The sequence below is a fragment of the Phoca vitulina genome, unplaced genomic scaffold, assembly GCF_004348235.1.
Source record: "Phoca vitulina isolate PV1807 unplaced genomic scaffold, GSC_HSeal_1.0 scaffold86, whole genome shotgun sequence".
Classification (NCBI taxonomy): domain Eukaryota; kingdom Metazoa; phylum Chordata; class Mammalia; order Carnivora; family Phocidae; genus Phoca; species Phoca vitulina.
The window spans coordinates 2,001,370-2,020,441 of NW_022589789.1; the positions used below are offsets into that span (position 1 = coordinate 2,001,370).

A 19,072-nucleotide genomic window follows, 5' to 3' on the forward strand; every position below is an offset into this window, starting at 1 on the left:
TATGGAAGCAACCGGAGTGTCCACTGCTAGGTGAATGGATAAAGAAAATGCAGTGTGTACACACGCACACACAAACACACATAATTATTATTATACCATAAAAAAGAAGGAAATCTTGCCATTTGTGACAACATGGATGGAACTTGCGGGTATTATGCTAAGTGAAGTGAGTCAGAGAAAAGACAAATACCGTATGATCGTACTTACAAGTGGAATCAACAATGAAAACCCCGGGACTCAGGGATACAGAGAACAGATGGGTGGCTGCCAGAGATGGGGAGGGGGGTGCTGGCAGGGAGGGGGTGTACAAATGGAAAATGGGTGGTGATTAAAGGTACAAACTTCCAGTTATAAAATAAGTCCTGGGGATGTGATGCACAGCATGGCGGCTGTAGTTAATAATGCTGTGCTGTTTGAAAGTTGCTGAGAGACTTAAGTCTTAAAAGTTCTCGTCACAAGAAAAAACCAATCTGTAACAAAGTGGTGGTGGATGTTAACTAGACTTACTGATTTATTGTGGTGATCACTTATTGCGTCTCAACAAATGTCAAAGCATTATGTTGTACACTTGAAACTAATTGTCATATGCCAATTATATCTCAATTTTAAAAAAGACTTCAGTTTCCCCTAAATTAATCAATACATTAAATTCAACCTCATTGGTTTTACTACTATATTTTTATTATTTAGAAACTCAAATTTATTCTAAATGCATACTGAAGAATAATGGCTCACATAAGCTATATCAGCACTAAAAGAATTTTTTTTTTTTTAAAGATAAAAAGGGAAACTTTTCCTGTGACATAACAAACCAGTATGGTACTGGCATATAGAAAAGGAGACCAATATCAGGTGCCTAGGTGGCTCAGTCAGTTAAGTGTCCCATTCTTGGTTTCAGCTCAGATCATGATCTCAGGGTCGTGGGATCGAGCACAGCATAGAGTCTACTTAAGACTCTCTCTCCCTCTGCCCCTCCCTCCCGCTCTCTCTCTAAAATAAATACGTAAATCTTTAAAAAAAAAAAAAAAAAGAAAGAAAGAAAGAAAGAAAAGGAAACCAATAGTACAGAATAGAGAGTTCTGAGACAGATCCAAGTGTATATGAGAACCTACTGTATAATTAAGATTGCCCCATAAATTAATGGGGAAGGACAAACCATGTGTAGGGGAAAACTGGCTCCATATATGGAGAAAAATGAAAATGAATTCCACCTAATACTATATACAGAGGTGAAACTCAGGTGGACTAAGGACAAAAATGTGAAAGGTAAAACTATAAAGCTAATATAATTATTATAGAAAAGTATCTTTGTGACTTATAGAAGAAAAAGAGTTCCTAAATAAAATCCCACAAGCACAAAACTCATTAGCCTATTATCTATGCAAAACATAAAAAAATTTTAAAGCTCTTCTGGTGAAAGTATCAGGTTTTTATATGGAAAATCCATATAAAAAAGATAAACTAGAAGAAATGATGATTCTTTATGGTTATTTATTTAGACATAGAGGGTTCATGAGAATCAGGGGAAATAAAGCAGGTGGCTTTGGCTTTACAATTAAAAGAAAACAAAGTATTAGGTAAGTACCATGAATTTGTTCTACTCCATATATGGAGTGGAACCACCACCCAGTTCTTCATATTTTTATTATAGTTCACATTAACCCCCAAAATACCTAAAAGTAAAGCTAATTATCAAGAGATCCTTCAACCAGAATCTGCTTTTTTCCATACTTGCAAGACTTTCAAACCAAAAGAACGAATATTACTCCCTTTAAAATTAGTGCTACATCAAATACTAACTCCTAAGCAAATGCTAAGAGGAATAGAGTTAAATAAAAACATAGGATTTTTGCAAGCTGTATTAAACACATTATAGTTATTATAAGCAAAACTGAATGAAATGAAAATAACGTATAACTTGAATTTAATTAAAATCTTAGGTTACCCTAAAAGCTTAGGGTTACATCCCAAATGTTTTATTTTACCACTTCCATATGAAGTAGAATGGGTACCTGACATTTAAATATACTAGAACAGTCTAGAGAAAAAAATATCAGCATTTGTTTTGGAATGAAATGTCTAGAAATTAGACTTGAGCATAACATCTGGGGAAAATCCCCAATTCAGTGCACCACGCATTGAATATTTAACTCTTCGTACACTAGGTAATAAAAATTATGTATCAGGTACAACATTTATAGCCCCCAAATGAAGATTATTTACTTAATTAAAAAATTCATTCACGTGTCCCATGTCTTTTTTCCCATCATGCTATTCAGAATGGAACCTTTCTTTAGAGCCAAAAAAACCTGCTAAAAAGTGAAAATCATATAATTTAACGTGTTGTTGAATGTACTAAAATAAGTGCCCCCCCAAATCTGCCACCTGTATTATTTCAGAAAACTATAAAGTCACCACTAACTGGTGTGATACAGGGACGCACAGGTATTCTAAATGTATGAGATTAATAAGATATACCTTGAACAACAACCTGGCTGCCTGGGACAAAGAACTGCTGTGTGCCATCAGCTGACTGTGCTGCGTACTGTACAATCGTAGCACCTGGCGGAGGAGCTCCTGAATTTGTCATTGTTAATGCCTGCAGTCCCTGAACACCATCAGATCCTGGGTTAGAAATCTGGATTGCTCCACCTTGGGCTATAGCAACTTAACAGAAAAAGAAAAGAAATATTAGAGAATTTCAAGATTCACTTGTAATAATCCCAGATTGGAAGAACACACTGTGGCTCTGTTAATTACCAACTGTCAGTTTACCCTTATTTCTCTAGGCTGAATTGATAAGGAGATCCTTCTTCATAGGACAACACTCTGAAAAAGCTCATAAACACTTGAAAATATCTTATATTCAGAATTATTTGAAATACATAGAACCCATGGAGTTTGCCTCCTCCCTAGTATCCATCCAGCTAAATTATTGAAGAGGAAGAGTGGAGATGAAGACAGGGAGGAAGACCAGCTTCTTGGTTTTCTCCATTCTCTCAGATGTTTCTAGTTATAGCTAAATAGCATTCTTCTAACATTTAAAAAGCAGTCAGTAAAATTCCATCGAGCATCACAATTACCATGAATTTATACCTTCATTCAGCTAACTAATTTATCATCAAAAGAAAGTAGCTCTTAATGGAATATATATTACTATACATTTTGGTTTTAAAGCCTAAGTCTACAAAACTGTAACCTTTACCATTTTGACTATGTCAGGAGAATCCTGAAATATACAACGTTAAGTTGCAAAGGATCTTAAAATATAACTATTGAAAGAATTTGTGCTACAATATTTACCTCTACCAAGTGTCTTGAATAACTGCAGCTCATGGCAACAAATAGAAGGCAAACTTCCTCTAAACACTGAGACTTGCCAGTCATGTTTAAAAGTTAACATATTAACTAAAAGTTTCCAAAAAACAACTGATCAAATGTTTTGTTTTTAAATTTCACTCTAATAGACAAATAAGCAGTTTAAAATATCTGAGAGTTCTGTATACTTTAACATAAATATTATGACTCTATGGTTTAAGTGGAACCAAAGGCTTTGCTTTCAAAAAAAAAATCACATATAAACTAGCTCATTAGATTTACAATGAAGATAACAACACATCAGAATAACACAACACATATAAATCAACGTAAATGCCTTACAGGAGTGTTACATAGTGTGTCAAAATGTATGTTGAATATTTCCAACATATTCCCTAACGTTTTCAACAGTATCGAAGTAAAGGTCTACTTAGGTGGAACACCTGATTGTACAAACCTGTCCGAACTACTCGGAGAGAGTAACAATAAATCTTTAGTTCCTTGACCTGAGGCCTAACACAGAAAGATGCGTTAAGCATTTTGAAAAAGATTTCTGCAAGATGCATTCTGTGTTTTTGTTCTTTGACAGGCCACCATTAGGACAGAATTGACAGAAACTTAAGAATCAGTTACAGAATATCAAGGATGCTGAGGCTGAAAAATTTATGTAATATCACTTGCTTTATCTGGCTCACGTAGAGCATCACATTCTGTACAGATTTTAAAAAACAAGATTTCAAGGGTCTCAGGATTCACCCTTTATAACAAAAGGGTTTGGGAAGAAACCAAACTATGTCTACTTTCTTAAAAGAGGAGTATGAAAGAGAAGAGATATTGCTTCCTCAGATCTTCATGACTGGACATGAATGTATTTCATATGTTGTCATTTATCTGAATGTGTTTTCAGCTGATAATTAGTTTGGTGTTATAGAAATAGTGCTTTCGAAGCAGACACAGGCAGTGTAACCACAATATGGAAGAAGCACAAAGCCTAGCATGTAGTAGGCACTCAGTAAATGATGAATGAATGGCTATCATTTCCTCAAGATAGACTACACCATAAACAACTTAAGCCACTTGTGAATCTAGAAGAGTTAAATAAAATACGGCTTCAAATTCTAATTACAGAACTTAATTTTCAATGCCAATACATTTAACAAGCTTTGGGACTGGTAAAAAATCTAATGTGAGAGTAGTTGCTGCCTAGGGTAAGAACATGAAATAGGTAGATAACAAAGACCCTTACTTTTTTTTCTTTTCATATTTCTTTTTTTCCACCCTTTATTTTTTTCAATAATGTTTCCTCATAGTTCCAACCAAACTTCTTTGCTTTCACACACACTGTGAAAAGCTGATATATAAAGAATCTGTTCCTCTCATCATTTTATTTTCTGGTCAAGTCATTATATAATTAGTGGAAAACAAAAGCTAAACACACACACACACACACACACACACACACACATAAGCTAGCTCTAGGGGAAAACATTTCTACTGATAAGTCTTGCACTTTAACCTCGCTTTTATTTTTTATACCAAAGGCACTTTTGATTTTGGCATTATCAAATGACAGAGGACCTTCCCATTCAAAATATTACCTCTCATTTGACAATAAACAAGATTTCCCAATGCTTCAGGATACTAGAATTAGGTCTTGTGTATGTGTGTGTGTGTGTGTGTGTGTGTATTCAAGATTTGAAGAGGAAACTTTTCAGGTTACAAAATATTCAAGGATAGCAAAATATGTGTTTTCAGTAAACACATATCAAGATAAATTAAATAGTGGGAAAAATTAAGATGAAATTAACTGAATGAATTTAGTCACATCTTTTGTTTTACTTATTTTTTTTAAACTTATGGAAATTTGCTAGCAAACATAAAAGTAGAAAGAATTTTGTGTCACCTATTTTCCTTGCCCACACATCCCCAGCCTTTATTTTTTTTTTGGTCTGGAGTATTTCAAAACAAATCCCAGATATCATATCTGGCTAATCATTTTTAAATAAAATGATTGGCCCATATGAAGGCCATTAGTAGCCAATGAAGATAAAATACCTTTGTATTTCCTACCAATTTTATTTTGGGGACCTACGCTTTATTAATGATTTCTTAGACTGACACTTGCAACTGAGGCATAAAAGCTTATCCCTATGGCCTCACTGCTGATCACCATGAAGAGTCCACACTGGTCTATGAAGACTGATTGGGACTCAAACACAAGTAAAAGTGTTTTTATTTTAGATTATATACATACTGATTTTCCTCTTTTAAGTAATCCTTAATAACATTAGTTTGATAAAATAATCTAAATTGAATTAAAATTGAACAGCTAGATTATATAATCAATTAAATTCTACTTCAACACCCATTATTAATAGATTCAAGCCTGCTAGTATGTTACTGCTCATAATAATGGTGGGTAGAGGTTAGGCTCTGTTGTCCTAGTTGTTCTGGGAGTTAGCTTTTTTTTTCCCTCTCAAGTCTCAGGTAAGCTATTCCCCATAACTAAGTAGGTCACTCTATACCCACAAGTTGAATGTTGGACATACTGACCTTACATTAACAGTTTGTCTAGATAGAGTGTAAATCACTAATTTACTAAGTATTTTTCTACTAAGTTGGTTTCAGTGGTTACACAAATGTCTCTATATACATCCTTATATAGTCATGGTATTTACTTCCGAATCAATATTAACCCAAGTATGGTTTCTCCATCCCCAACTTACCATACACCACAGTAACCAGGATGACATATCAACTAGTGTAGGCAATAAATTCTTTAAAAATTCCTAGTTCACAAAACTGTATTTAAAAAATCTGTTACTTCTACTCATTGCCATTGAGCACTCCTCTCCCAGAGCTATTAATATCATAGAAATAAGAAAATATTATGTGCGGGATGAAAATTCAAGAATTTTGGCAAAAAAATCTGTTTTAATTAAAAAAGCAGTATTTTAAAGTTTTGTATGATCAATAAAGAAAGAAGAGGAGAAAGATAAGGGTGGAAAACTAAAAAAAACAAAAAAAACAAAGAAAAGAGTTCATGACCAAATGGGGAAGAAGTAGAATTTATTTAAATTAAGATTTCATCTGACTTTTCGTTTGATACTAACATCTTTGTAATCCTAACCCGGTATATATGAGCTAATTCAAACACATAAACATATGTTTAATTATAATTTAAAACCATCTTTATTCCAAATTACAAAAAAAATTCATAAATAAAACTTCACTGAATTAACTTTATAAAGAACAGCAGACCTTATGCCAGTGAATTCTCAAATTTAAATTTAAAAAAGTGAGCGCGGAACAGAACCTGTGAGTACCTGTACCTTAAAAACCAAGAGGTTCATACAGCTGAAGAGAGACTAAAATAACCTCGTGCTATAACAAGAATAGCAACACCAAGATTAAAAAGCCAGATTTACATTAAGCAGATACCTTCTATGTTTGCTTTGAAAGTTACCTTGGGAGAATGTAAGCAAAGTCACTACTAAGAGTTATAAATGCAACTGCATTTACTTTAGAATGTGTACACCTATCATGCAAATTCCTTTTATGGTGTTTATTCATAGCAGTCTCCTGAGAATTCTGAATTCTTTAAGTAGCCCACAAAGTTCACATAGATCTCTTTCTATAATGGTGGATTTTGGATTGACCCACTTACCTTTAGTGTATAAGAATTCCAGTAAAGATGGGTTAACAGAGACTCATTCTAACAAGGTTCCTAGTAAAATAAAGTAGGGACAAGCAAAGATACAAGGGACATTTAGAAAATAAATAATCTTGGGTGATAGTCCTTAATTGGAAGGGAAGAGGTTAGATATAGCAGAGTGATGGACAAAAAAAAAAAAAAGACTTTGTCTTTAGAGAAAACTTAATGAATTAGGAAACTGCAAACATTTAAATTTCTTTAGTTACTTTTACTATGTTTATGAAATTCATCCCCATTTAATGCAGATCTTAAATGTCTCATGCAACAAGTAACATTCTTTGCTAATTCTGAGATTATCTGAACTGCTATCTTTCAGAAATATTCTCTTGAGACAAAACAAATTTTCTTTGGCCAGAATTACTTAATTGGCTTACAGCAAACCTATCACTAAGATCTGTACTTCCAGTAAAGATTTTGCAAGTATAGCTGACTTTCTTGGTGTTGCAATAATGAATCCCTGTCTGTTTAGAGTTATTTTTACTATTCCCAGGGAGTAGACTATTCTAACGTTCACTTCTTAGTTTCTGTGATTAAAAAAATAAGTTGAAAAAATAAGGCCAACTTCTGTCAAATATCTAACTTTTGACTATTAAAAATATAACTGATTGTATATGAGAAAGCCTGAGTACGCTCATTTTTATTTTATTTCTTCAACCTTGACACACACAGTCCTTTAGTTCTTTTGTTTTTAACTCCAACTACCTCACTATACTAAATTAAAAATAAGTAATCTAAAATAATAATCTTTGAAAAAAAAAAAAGCAAAGCCTAGGGGAAAGTCATCCATAAATAAAAGTTGAAGAAAGAATTAAACCTACAAAAACACATTTTACAGTAAAAGGTTATGAGAGGGTCTCAAAAACAGATACATGCAAATAACCCAGAATAATCTCCAGAAATTCTAGTAAAATAAAAGTCTAAAAACCGAAAGACACCAGTAATTATTTCATTTTTTAGATATCCAGGAACAACATTAAAGCATTAATATCTGTTAAGATTCCTACTAAGAAATCTGATTAATGAAAATGGATCTTGTGTATGTGTAAATATACATTTACCCTCCAATCAAAGTAAATGTCTTTTAAACACTTTTAATGTTAGTATTCACCTCTCAGAAGAAAGAATTATCAACATAAGCGTCACTAAACGTCTAAGAGATGCATTTTTAGCAAAGGCAGTTATCACTTTTCATGAAGCAATAAAAATGGCAATTTCTACCTGCAGAGAGCACATACAGAATAATCACAACTTTTAATACCTGCCAGGATCATATTGTATGGGTCTAAATTAAGAAACCTCAATAAGAGACAGTCCATGACCTCTAATGTGGCAAACAGATAAACATCTAACTTCTAAACTTTCGATTTGCTGTTCTCAACCGTAACTCCTGACTCTACTCCCACCACCCTGCACCCACAGTGATGTCAGTCTCCTGCCAGGCCCCTGCTGCAAGTGCATGTACTCAGAGCACAAGAAATACAGGCTTTGCTGCTACCTGGAGGGAAAGTTCACATACGAGACACTGCCTTACATTTCTGTTTTGTGTCAAAAGTAGCATGTCTGTTTTCTACCACTTTTGCCTATTATTTCCTTTTGTCCTCACACTAACCCCAGAGTTTGGCAATTTTAGTATTATTCCCACTTCAAAGACCCTGAGATGGGAAAATAAAGCTTCTCTATCTGATCCAGTTAGTGAATGGCAGGACCCGGAGCCTTCCCCACATCACCTCTAGCTTCAACGTTCTCTCAACCCAGTGTTTTCACAATTTCAAAATTTCAGCTAATAACCTAGGCAAAATAACCTACAGCATCCCCTTCCATATCACTTGTACAGAGATCACCACTTCTATAAATTCCTAAGCAGTGTTGGGATATGCCAAAGAAATGTTTAAGATGAAAGCATCTTAGGTCACCCCCCAAATTTTAACGTGTCTTAGCATTATTTCATCAGTAATTTCCAACCTCTTCCCTATTATGCCACAAATAGAAAATGATAGTATGTGTACAGCCCACTGCTTAAGACCAGACCTGAACAACCAGGAGTTTCCAGCAGCTCCAAGCCCTGCCCAGCCACTCCAGGGAGTACAAGGAGCCCACACTCCTCTACCTCCGTGCTGCCGTGCAGAGGCCTGCCAGCTGGCAAACCCTGATTTACACCTCTAAAATTCCCACCATCTATTCCCACTGGGCCAGACAGAAAGGTATAGAAATCAGAGAAGTAAAAAAAAAAAAAAAAAAGAAAAATTACAGCAAAACCTCAAGATCTAACTCTTTACAGAGACAGTGGGGAGTTTCCTTTTGCTAACATTGACTTTGGGACATGCCCACTGAGCACCCCATAGAGGCTGTGGACAAATTATACCCCAGTTCTGCTAGGTATCATGGTAGGAGCTACCTGAAGAGCCAGAATTGCCAAATGAGAATTCGTTTAATACTGCAAATCTACCACCACCAAAATAAAAAACTCTAAAAAACTAACAACTATATAAGATCTTCCCATACATTAAAGAGTATCCTTTGCTTTAACAGCCACATCTTAAAGACTTGAGAGTTTTTCTAGGTATTACTATTTTTTAAATAAGGGAAAACAGAAAACATACCTAAAATCTTACCATCATATTTAAACCAACATAGTATCTAATACCACACATATTCCATTATCTAAGTAGTTTTTTTTTTAATCTTTTTTGTCCTTTTTCTGGCTTTTCTTCCCTCTTTTTGCTTTTCTTCCTAGCTCTTGTTTTTTACTAAAGCATTTTTATGTATATCAAATGTACTTGATTTGAGAAAAAAAATCAGTGCTTTAATTAGAGTAAAAAGCACAGGATTAACAGCCCATTAAAATGCACAAGACTAAATGTGAACGTATCTGTTTATTTACAGCTTTTGATGTTTAAAATTTCAAATAAAATGATCTGTCCAATTGCTGTAGCTTTAAAAAATAAATCATTTTTCCATTCTCTTCTAGAAAAAGCTGCAGCACAAATTAACAAAGAGTAGTGAAAACATAATTACATTTAAAACATAATTTAGGAAACATTATGTACCTCTTTCAGATTAGTAAGCATAATATGTAATTGTTGGTAACAAAAGCCAACAAGAATGAAATACAGACATTTATATCTTATGTTTGCATGCATCTTATAAAGACAACAAAAAACAGTAAGTTTTAAATTTTTACCAGACATGAATATAAACATATGAATAGGCAAAGCCTCCCTTTATTTTTACCCAAAATTTTTCTTCTATGTTCAGTAAAATATTTTTACTTTTCAAAAGTATATGACAGCTGTCAGTACAAATCTCTCACTTCTTTAACATGTACTTTTCATTCTATGATACACACAGTTTAGATATTGCGATGCATTTTAAAATGGAACAATTGAATGCCAAACCCAAGTTGCTTCAATGTAACTAGAGAAGACTTAAAGCTAGCACTGTATCATAGCGAATTGCAGCATACATACTGTATTGCCCCGTGCTAGTCTGATATATGCTAGTCGGTACTGCCATGGTAGCGATGTTAGGTGGTGTTCCTTCTTCCTCTGGTTTTTCTTCTTCAATCTTGGGAACACCAGGCACATCAGAGGAAAGTTCATTCAGTATTTTTCTAAAACATAATTTGACAACAGAAATAATCAAGATATATGAATGAGATTTAAGACAGAAAAGCTATAATGGAAGAACTGGTTTGATACATAATCATTCTCTCTTTTTGGAAAAGGTATCATTATAGTAGGAAACTTAAATAACTTACCTATAAGAGGGTCTTCGTGAAAGGATTTCTCTACGTTTATGAGAATCAATTACACCTTCTGATTCTGCAGACTCATCTGTCTCTGCAATTGTTGCTACCTACAATACAAGAGTTTCTGAAATGCATCATAAAATATATGATCTCCTTCATTCAAAAAACGGTGCTTAAGGGTCTAGGTGTGCAGCACGAAGCCGGGTGCTGGGAAAGTGCCCAGCAGCAGAACACACTGCACCTGCACTACTGCAGCTCACACCTGGCTTAGCAGAGGGGGCCAAGACGCCCACACGTCAGCTGCAGAGCAGGTATGTGTGGCAGGAATGGTTCGGATAATAAATACCACAGAAAGGCAAATGAAAGTGGTTGGCATGGCAGGTGAAGCTTCACAGGAAAGGACTACCCACATGTAAGATACCTAAGACTTAAGATCCCTACCCTAAACCTACTCTTAGAAATCCAGCGGGGATTGAGTGAGCTAGTGACAGAGGCAGAAAAAAGCATCTCAACCTCACTACCCTCTTCACAATACCTCAGCTGACTTGAGCTGGGTCTTCAAACTAGACATTAGATAGGTTCAAAGAAGCAAACAAGTAACCAAGCCTGATTAAAGTTAGGATTTATAGGACAAGAATTAGGGTGGGGCTTGATGCTGGTTAAGTCTTGAAGGTCAAAATAAGGAATTTCTCCTTAAAAGAAAGATCAGAGTTTTAAGCATGATTTCATTTTTCGAGTCACATAATAATCACAGGATTTCTTTCTTTTTTTTTTTTAATCACAGGATTTCAAGGAAAAGTCTGAAAACTAAAATAATGAGTCTCTACAATAACATGATGGCTCTCAATATACTATGCCATTATCATTCAGGGCTTAGGGTAGTTCCGAGTTTATAAAACTCACTTAATATTACAATTACAGGAGAATTTGATTTGGGCAAAATAAAAAAAAAACCTTGTTTAAATGTCAACAATGCAAGCAGGAATATATACTTCTTGAAGCACACTGATGTACATAATGTTCACTTACACACAGTTTAGATATTGCAATACATTTTAAAATGGAACATAAGACCATGCATTTCTGGTCATGGACACCCTACACATAAGCACAGCCACCAATGAATAGAACTTAGAAAAAATGTTGCAATCAACAATCATGTATCACCTCCAAACATTTATCACTTTACACTGGGCTTTCACACACCTATCATAAACTCATAACAAACCCCCTATGTGAGGTAGGATACTATTTTACCCACTTCAGAAAGGTGAAAGCTGAAGTTCATGCAGACAGATTAAGTGACGACCATTGTTCAACAAGCAGGAATTCTAAGACAAGATCTACTGGCACTTACGTCTACAAAGATAATTAAATCACCTACTTAACAAAATCCAAAAAAGCCTACTGAATATAAGATAATACTTTCTTCCAATAGCAGCCAGAAATATCTAGAGCAGAAATATCTGCACCCCAATAAAAGTCATAATTCAAAAAGGAGAATGGAAGGATTTTCTTGTTCTATAATTAGGGTCAGAAAGAGAAACTCTTGGAATCAAGGATCATTATGGGAAAAAGAGACAATGCTAAGAATGATTCTTACTCTTTGGAAAAGATACCTGTGCAGCAAAGCTAACTAAGCTTTCAATGCATGTGGATTTATTACTTCAAGTATCAAGTTGCAACCTTATTCTGCAATAAACGGTAGCCAAATATACAAGGGACAAGACTGATTACATGTGCACACCCATGTTTTCCTCACCAATCTTTTTGTCATCAACTATGTTCAAATAATTTCAACATCTAAAGGATAATAACTGACCTAAAAAAGGAACAGAAATAAATTCAATAACCAAGAAAAGTATGCTTTGAAAAACGCATTCTTACGCCTATCAGAATGGCTAAAATCAACAACAGACAAAACAATAAATGTTTGTGAGGATGTGGAGAAAAAGGAACCCTGGTGCCCTGTTGGTGGGAATGCAAACTGGTGTGGTCACTCTGGAAAACAGTGTGGAGGTTCCTCAAAAACTGGAAAATAGAATTACCCTACAATCCAGCAATCACACTACTTGATATTTACCCAAAGAATATAAAAACACTAGTTAAAGGGATCCATGAACCCTTATGTTTATAGCAGCATTATTACAAGAGCCAAATTGTGGAAGCAGCCCAAGTGTCCATCAAGAGATGAATGGATAAAGATGTGGTCTATACAGACAATGGAATATTACCCAACCATAAAAAGAATGAAACCTTGCCATTTGCAACTACATGGATAGAGCTAGGGAGTATAATAATGGTAAGCTAAATACACCAGTCAGAGAAAGACAAATACCACATGATTTCACTCATGTAGAATTTATGAAACAAAACAAGCAAAGGGGAAAAAAAATAGAGAGAGACAAACCAAGAAAGAGACTCTTAACTATGGAGAACAACTGATGGTTACCAGAGGGGAGGTAGGTGGGGAGATGGGTGACATAGGTGATGGGGATGAAGGAGGGCACTTGCTGTGATGAGCACCAGGTGCTGTATGGAAGTGCTGAATCACTATATTGTACACCTGAAACTAATATTACACTGTGTGTTAACTAACTGGAATTAAAATAAAAACTTTAAAAAATTCATACTTAATTTACATCTATTGATGCAAAAAAAATGTTTTAGCTTCAAGAAATGTTAAGGATTTGTGATCAACTCTGATAATAATAAATTTAAAAACATATCTCTGGATCACAACCATAATAATCATGTCTACAAAAACCAAGGTTTTATCTGAGAGGGGCTGGTGATGTAGAAGCATAATGCCAAGGTAACAATAATACCCTATGTTTCCTACAAGTTACAGATATTGAATTAAAAATAAACTTCCACCTACTTACTAATGTATTTATGAAAACAGTAATCTTTATATGCTGTGTTTATCAGACATCTTCAAAGAATCCTCAAAATATTTTTAAGCATCACTGGAGAGCTTAGCTAAATAAATCTGAGTCTAAGCACAGAGCAACGACTCAAAGAATTACTCATCTGGCAATTACTCATCCTGTAAATTAAGAGCTAACAAAACTGCAACTCTCCAGTCAAATCTATGTATCTAGCAGGGCACAATGCACTTCACATGGGAAAAGGAAATTCCTCCAAATTTCTGATAAAAAGACTTAAGCATACACAAAGGAAAAGATGATAAATTAATAAAAGGAAAAAACAACAACAACCCTGAAGAAAGTCAAGAACAAATCACCCAGGAAGGCAGCTGACCTGAACAGTCTGTATCTGCGGTGACTGAATAACCGATGGCTGTGGTGTCTGAATTACTCCCTGGACATGTACAGTCTGGCCCGAAGGTAACTGTACTAGAGTTAGAGCGGGGGAGCCTCTTCCGGTGCCTGATCCAGCTACAGAAACCTGCAAAAATGATCACCACTGAGGATTAAGGCTGGCTCATTTTCTGTTTTGTTTTGTAAAAGAAATACCATTCACTATTACGACGGGCCATTTTTTCCTTTCTTTCTCCTGCTTCTAAGAAATGACAGGCACACTGGGCTACTTACCATTAGGAGGTGGTTACTGTCCTGGAACAGTCATTCTCTGATGTGATAGATATTAAAGAACCCATGCTCCTCACTTTCGGTTCCCATGCTTCGATGGCTAAGAATGCTCCAAGCACAAAGTTCTAAAGCAGTTAAACTACCTCACTACGACCTCACGACTATTAACAGTGAATCCTTATTTAGGCCAGAGTATAAACTACCCTCTCCAACTTCCTGAGAGAAATTGGAGACAGAACTTAAATATGGTGAATTATTTTTTAATAAATGAAACGTTCGAAATAGGATATTCTGGTATTACTCCAGATGCAAGCTAATGCCTTGTCTTTTATACTAATGAAAATCACAGTTACTTTTATGCCCCCATAATCACAAAAAAGGCACAGGCCAGAGGAATTCCAAGGACTTCTCATGCCCTTAATGTGTCTAATCCAGAGAAAATGCATGCCTTAGATCTGGGATGTCCCTCTTACAGCTTTCCTCCCCGCTACCTCCAGCATCTCAAGAAAGGGCCAAAACCATCCCTTAGCTTGTACAAAGTACAACCATCTCCCAGTACCCCTGAGCGCTTTCAACAGAGATCCCCACCAGCAAAACACCGTACTTCAACCCCCTGGATTCAAAACCTGCCAAGTTTGCTAATTAGTCAACAACGCAATCCTATAGGCAGGCCAGTGTAATCTTAGAAACGCTTCATTTTACTGTTTCACTCACTATTCATTATGACTTACTCAAGAGTCAAAGACTTGGGAAATGAAATAAGTGAAATAAGCTACCAGTTTCTACCATGAATGGTAGTAGAACCACAAGCTCTAAAACAAACTTTGAAGGAAGCCTCTGTATAGAGCCTCACTTTAAGAAACACCAATGATTTCCAATCTACTTATACTTTAAAATAATTATTAAAAACTGGGCTTATAACAAATAATTATAAGATTTACTTATAAGATCATTTCCTTAGAAAACAAGCTTCTTTGGTAATCCAAAAGTAAAAATCTTTCATCCATACAAGAGAACCTGTGTGATGAGCATTGTACTAGGTGCACTAGGGTAGAAAGTAAAATTGATAAAACTAACACCTAAGAAACAATAGCACATCAAGCATTATAGAACGAATTGCTCCATTGTACAGGCCATGAAAGTCATGGGAGTACAGAACAGAAAGATCAGAATGAGTCTGAACAATAAGTACAGGCTTTGTGTAGAAGCCACAGCTTGAGCTAGGCCTGCATAATAGACAGAAAAGGGCAGAGACACCCAACATATATAGCCCAAGGGGCAAGTTCAGCCCACCTGCCCCTGGAGTATTATTGTCTACCTTAGATTTTAGGGAAAAGAAAAAGATTACACCATGGTAGAATACATTTAACAACCAGAAGTTTAAAAAACCCCAAACAACAACAACAACAACAAACAATGGAAGGATTTATTGTAGAAACGACAAAGCAGCACAAAAGATAAATCTGTGTGAATAATAAAAAAGCACCCACCTCTTTGTGGACCAATTACCAAAAGGTACTCCTTCTGCCACACAAATAATTCTCAAACTTTTTAGTCTCTCAGGACACCTTTACACTCTTAAAAATTACTGATGACTCAAAGAGCTCTTGTTTATGTGATTTATATCCAGTCGGATGCCGTAAATATTTAACAATCAGTGTTGGGGAAGGGAGAATCTTGATTCGAAACATTTGCTGATTTCTGTAATGTGACACTCTAACTATGGCAGATTTCAAGTTACCAACAGACACTGAACACAAAGTTGGAAAAAGATGCAGGCAATTGGCTCTCACAAGCCAGCTCCAGCATACCTGGTTATATGTATCAATATTTACCATATTAGAAATTAAAACTGAAAATTTTTTATACCTTAAAAATAATTCCACTACATGCTAACATAAATAGCATTTTATTAAAAATAATTACATTTTCCAAAACAAAAAAATTAGTGACCAGAGTATCAATGTTTTACTTTTTTATAAATTCTTTTAATGTCTGGTTTAATTGAAATCAGCTAAATTCTCATACCTACTCGTACACTGAATCTGTTGCAATATTTTAGTCGATAACGTGAAAGAAATCTGGACCTCACACGGATATATCATTGGAAAATGAAGACTATTACAATAGCTCTTTCCAAAAAACATGGATATTATTCTTTGTTACTACACCCAAACTCAACATGTGGTTGTTTCATAAAGATCAGTTGCAATGTGGAATCTGAAACCGTATGTTATATTAAAATCCATTGACCAGTCCTGCACTTTGAATGGATCCCATGCATGATTCTGTAACATCACACAGTAGTTATTTGGAAAATATTGGCTCACTGAATTAAAAGCAGATCTCCCAAATGCTGACATAGTTCATGATACTTTATCAGAAAACCTCATTCATTAAAATCAACATCAATCTCATCAGAATACTATAAATACTGAAAAGCTATCAAGCTCACAATGGCAGGTACAGGATTTCCAAAATTAAAAAACTCTCTAAAAGCTTGAATTTTATCATAGACAATAAACACTGTCAATTGTTTTCCTTGATGTGACAAGCTTACTTCATTTGCTTTTAAGAAAATGTTTTCCAAACACTCAAGTTTGAATAGCCATAGTTTGGCTATTGGCTATTCTTTAGAGAAAACTGATGTCCTGTGGAAAAAAAACCCAGCTAGTTCATTTCACCACTCAAACAATTACACAAGTGTTTTTCTTCAAGAACACTTTACTACACAGCAGAAATGCTTTCAGTAAACATACCAATTTCATAACACAGAATATGAAAACAACATGTACTCAAGGGCCAAGGTTTGATACAATTGGTAATATTTACCGCTTCATCGGGGTATTTTAAATGAAACTTCTTTTTTTTTTAACTGCAAGTGAATGGCAGTGTAGAATACAATCATTACTAGTATAGTCTGATGCCACTGACTTGATTCATGCTAAGGCACCAACAGCTTTACTCCCACCCTCTTCTGTTTTTAACCATCAGTGTAAATATCATTACAATGAAAAAGGAAAATAAATCTTAGCATTATTATGAAAACAGTTAGTCCTCCCAAACCTCCTGAAAGTCTCCTCAGAGTCTCCCCTAGGGTCCTGCACACCACATTTTGAAAACTGCTGCTCTATCCGAATGTAGCCCTCAGGCCCCGGCTCACAGTGTAAAGAACGGAGCATTGAAGCAGGCTGTGATTTCAACCACAGCACTGCAGCACAGCCAGAACCACCACATCCAAAATCCTGACAGAGAGCTCGTGAGTCAGAGACTGAGTGAAATAGAGTATGAATTATACCCAAGCGCACTCCCGGTATTACAGACTGGACCTGTGGATTGGGATGGTGGATAGTGCCCACATTCATCTTCTGTGCGGAAGTACCCCAGCTTGAAAGACATTAGATATTCTGAAGAACTGAACAACTCAAGAAAGATCTGTGAGGTTTTGGGCGCCTGGGTGGCTCAGTTGGTTAAGCAACTGCCTTCAGCTTGGGTCATGATCCTGGAGTCCCAGGATTGAGTCCCGCATCGGGCTCCCTGCTCGGCGGGCTCTGACCCTCCCCCCTCATGTGCTCTCTCTCTCACTCTCTCTCAAATAAATAAAATCTTAAAAAAAAAAAAAAAAAGATCTGTGAGGTTTTGATAAATACAAATCATGCTTTAAGTTGCCTTAATTACCTTTCAAGTATAATTTTCAGGATTTTAAATTATTAAATAATCACTCTATCAAAATGGCTTAGTGTCAAGAATACCTGCTGTAGAAAAGGAGCTGGAGCCACTAATACAAAACTGTACTACCAGCATTCTGGAGATAAGTTGTAGGAATTCTATAACTACAGTGAAACTTCTCTATGTCCAAACTCTGGGCAGTGCAAAAGCTCATGAGACAACTCTTTTGTTAAACTGTGGAAAGACAGGCTGAGAACCTGCATAAATGACATACTCTAGAGAATTCAGATGTATCCTTAAAAAACAAAACAAAAACCCTTATATAGAGAGACATTCTATATCCAGACATTCTATTCTCACTGGTTTTGCCAAAGCTGGTGACTAGTATTAAAAAGCCCATCACTGTATTGGTAGAGTTAACAAGATGAACTTCACTGTTACTCATTAAAAAAAAAAAAAAAATTCATGAGGCTCCCTACCTTTAGCATCTCAGTATTATTATATTATTATACTGAGCACATGGGCCACAACGGAATCTACGGCATCCTTGAAGGAGGGTACCGTACACACATGGCATAGAAGGAACACTGGCAATGATTCAAGAACATGTGTGGAGGCTCCAAAGTCAAAAGTGGGTAAAGAAAGAAGCATCTTTTTGTTTTGTGTAAGGTGGCAGATTCAGTTTTAGGTAGGCTAGATTGAAAGCAATGGTAGGGTAACTAGGTGGAAACGTTAATAAGCAAGGAGAATTATGTGACTGATGCTTTAGAGCTAGAAAACAAAGATCTGAGAAATACTAAGAAAGAACAATCTATTAAGAGTATTATAATTACTTTATTCCTAATGTGGAAATAGAATTCTAAAGCAGCTCTGGAAAAAGAAGAGAATAGTTTTTCCTAAAAGACGCTAGTATAGGGACACAAACAAAAATATGCATACTGCAGGCAGAAATAAAGAAATATTTCTGGGGCGCCTGGGTAGCTCAGTTGGTTAGGCATCTGCCTTCGACTCGGGTCGTGATCCCAGGGTCCTGGGATCGAGCCCCATGTCAGGCTCCCAGGGAGCCTG

The 19,072-nt window shown here is 35.6% G+C and overlaps 1 protein-coding gene across 13 annotated transcripts in view; it reads right to left on the minus strand.

Annotated features, from left to right (window-relative positions):
* Positions 1-19,072, minus strand: part of CREM (cAMP responsive element modulator) — a 72,169-nt gene that overhangs the window by 20,049 nt on the left and 33,048 nt on the right. For 4 of the 13 annotated variants that reach the window (XM_032395646.1, XM_032395645.1, XM_032395660.1 and 1 more), the window contains 3 exons: positions 10,791-10,888; positions 10,501-10,643; positions 2,479-2,667 (listed from right to left, as the gene is read on the minus strand). In XM_032395646.1, the coding sequence (XP_032251537.1) occupies positions 2,479-2,667; positions 10,501-10,643; positions 10,791-10,888 (430 nt within the window). Of the gene's footprint in view, positions 1-2,478; positions 2,668-10,500; positions 10,644-10,790; positions 10,889-14,045; positions 14,193-19,072 lie in introns of all 13 variants that reach the window. The other 9 variants (XM_032395644.1, XM_032395643.1, XM_032395642.1 and 6 more) reach the window with 3 other exon arrangements.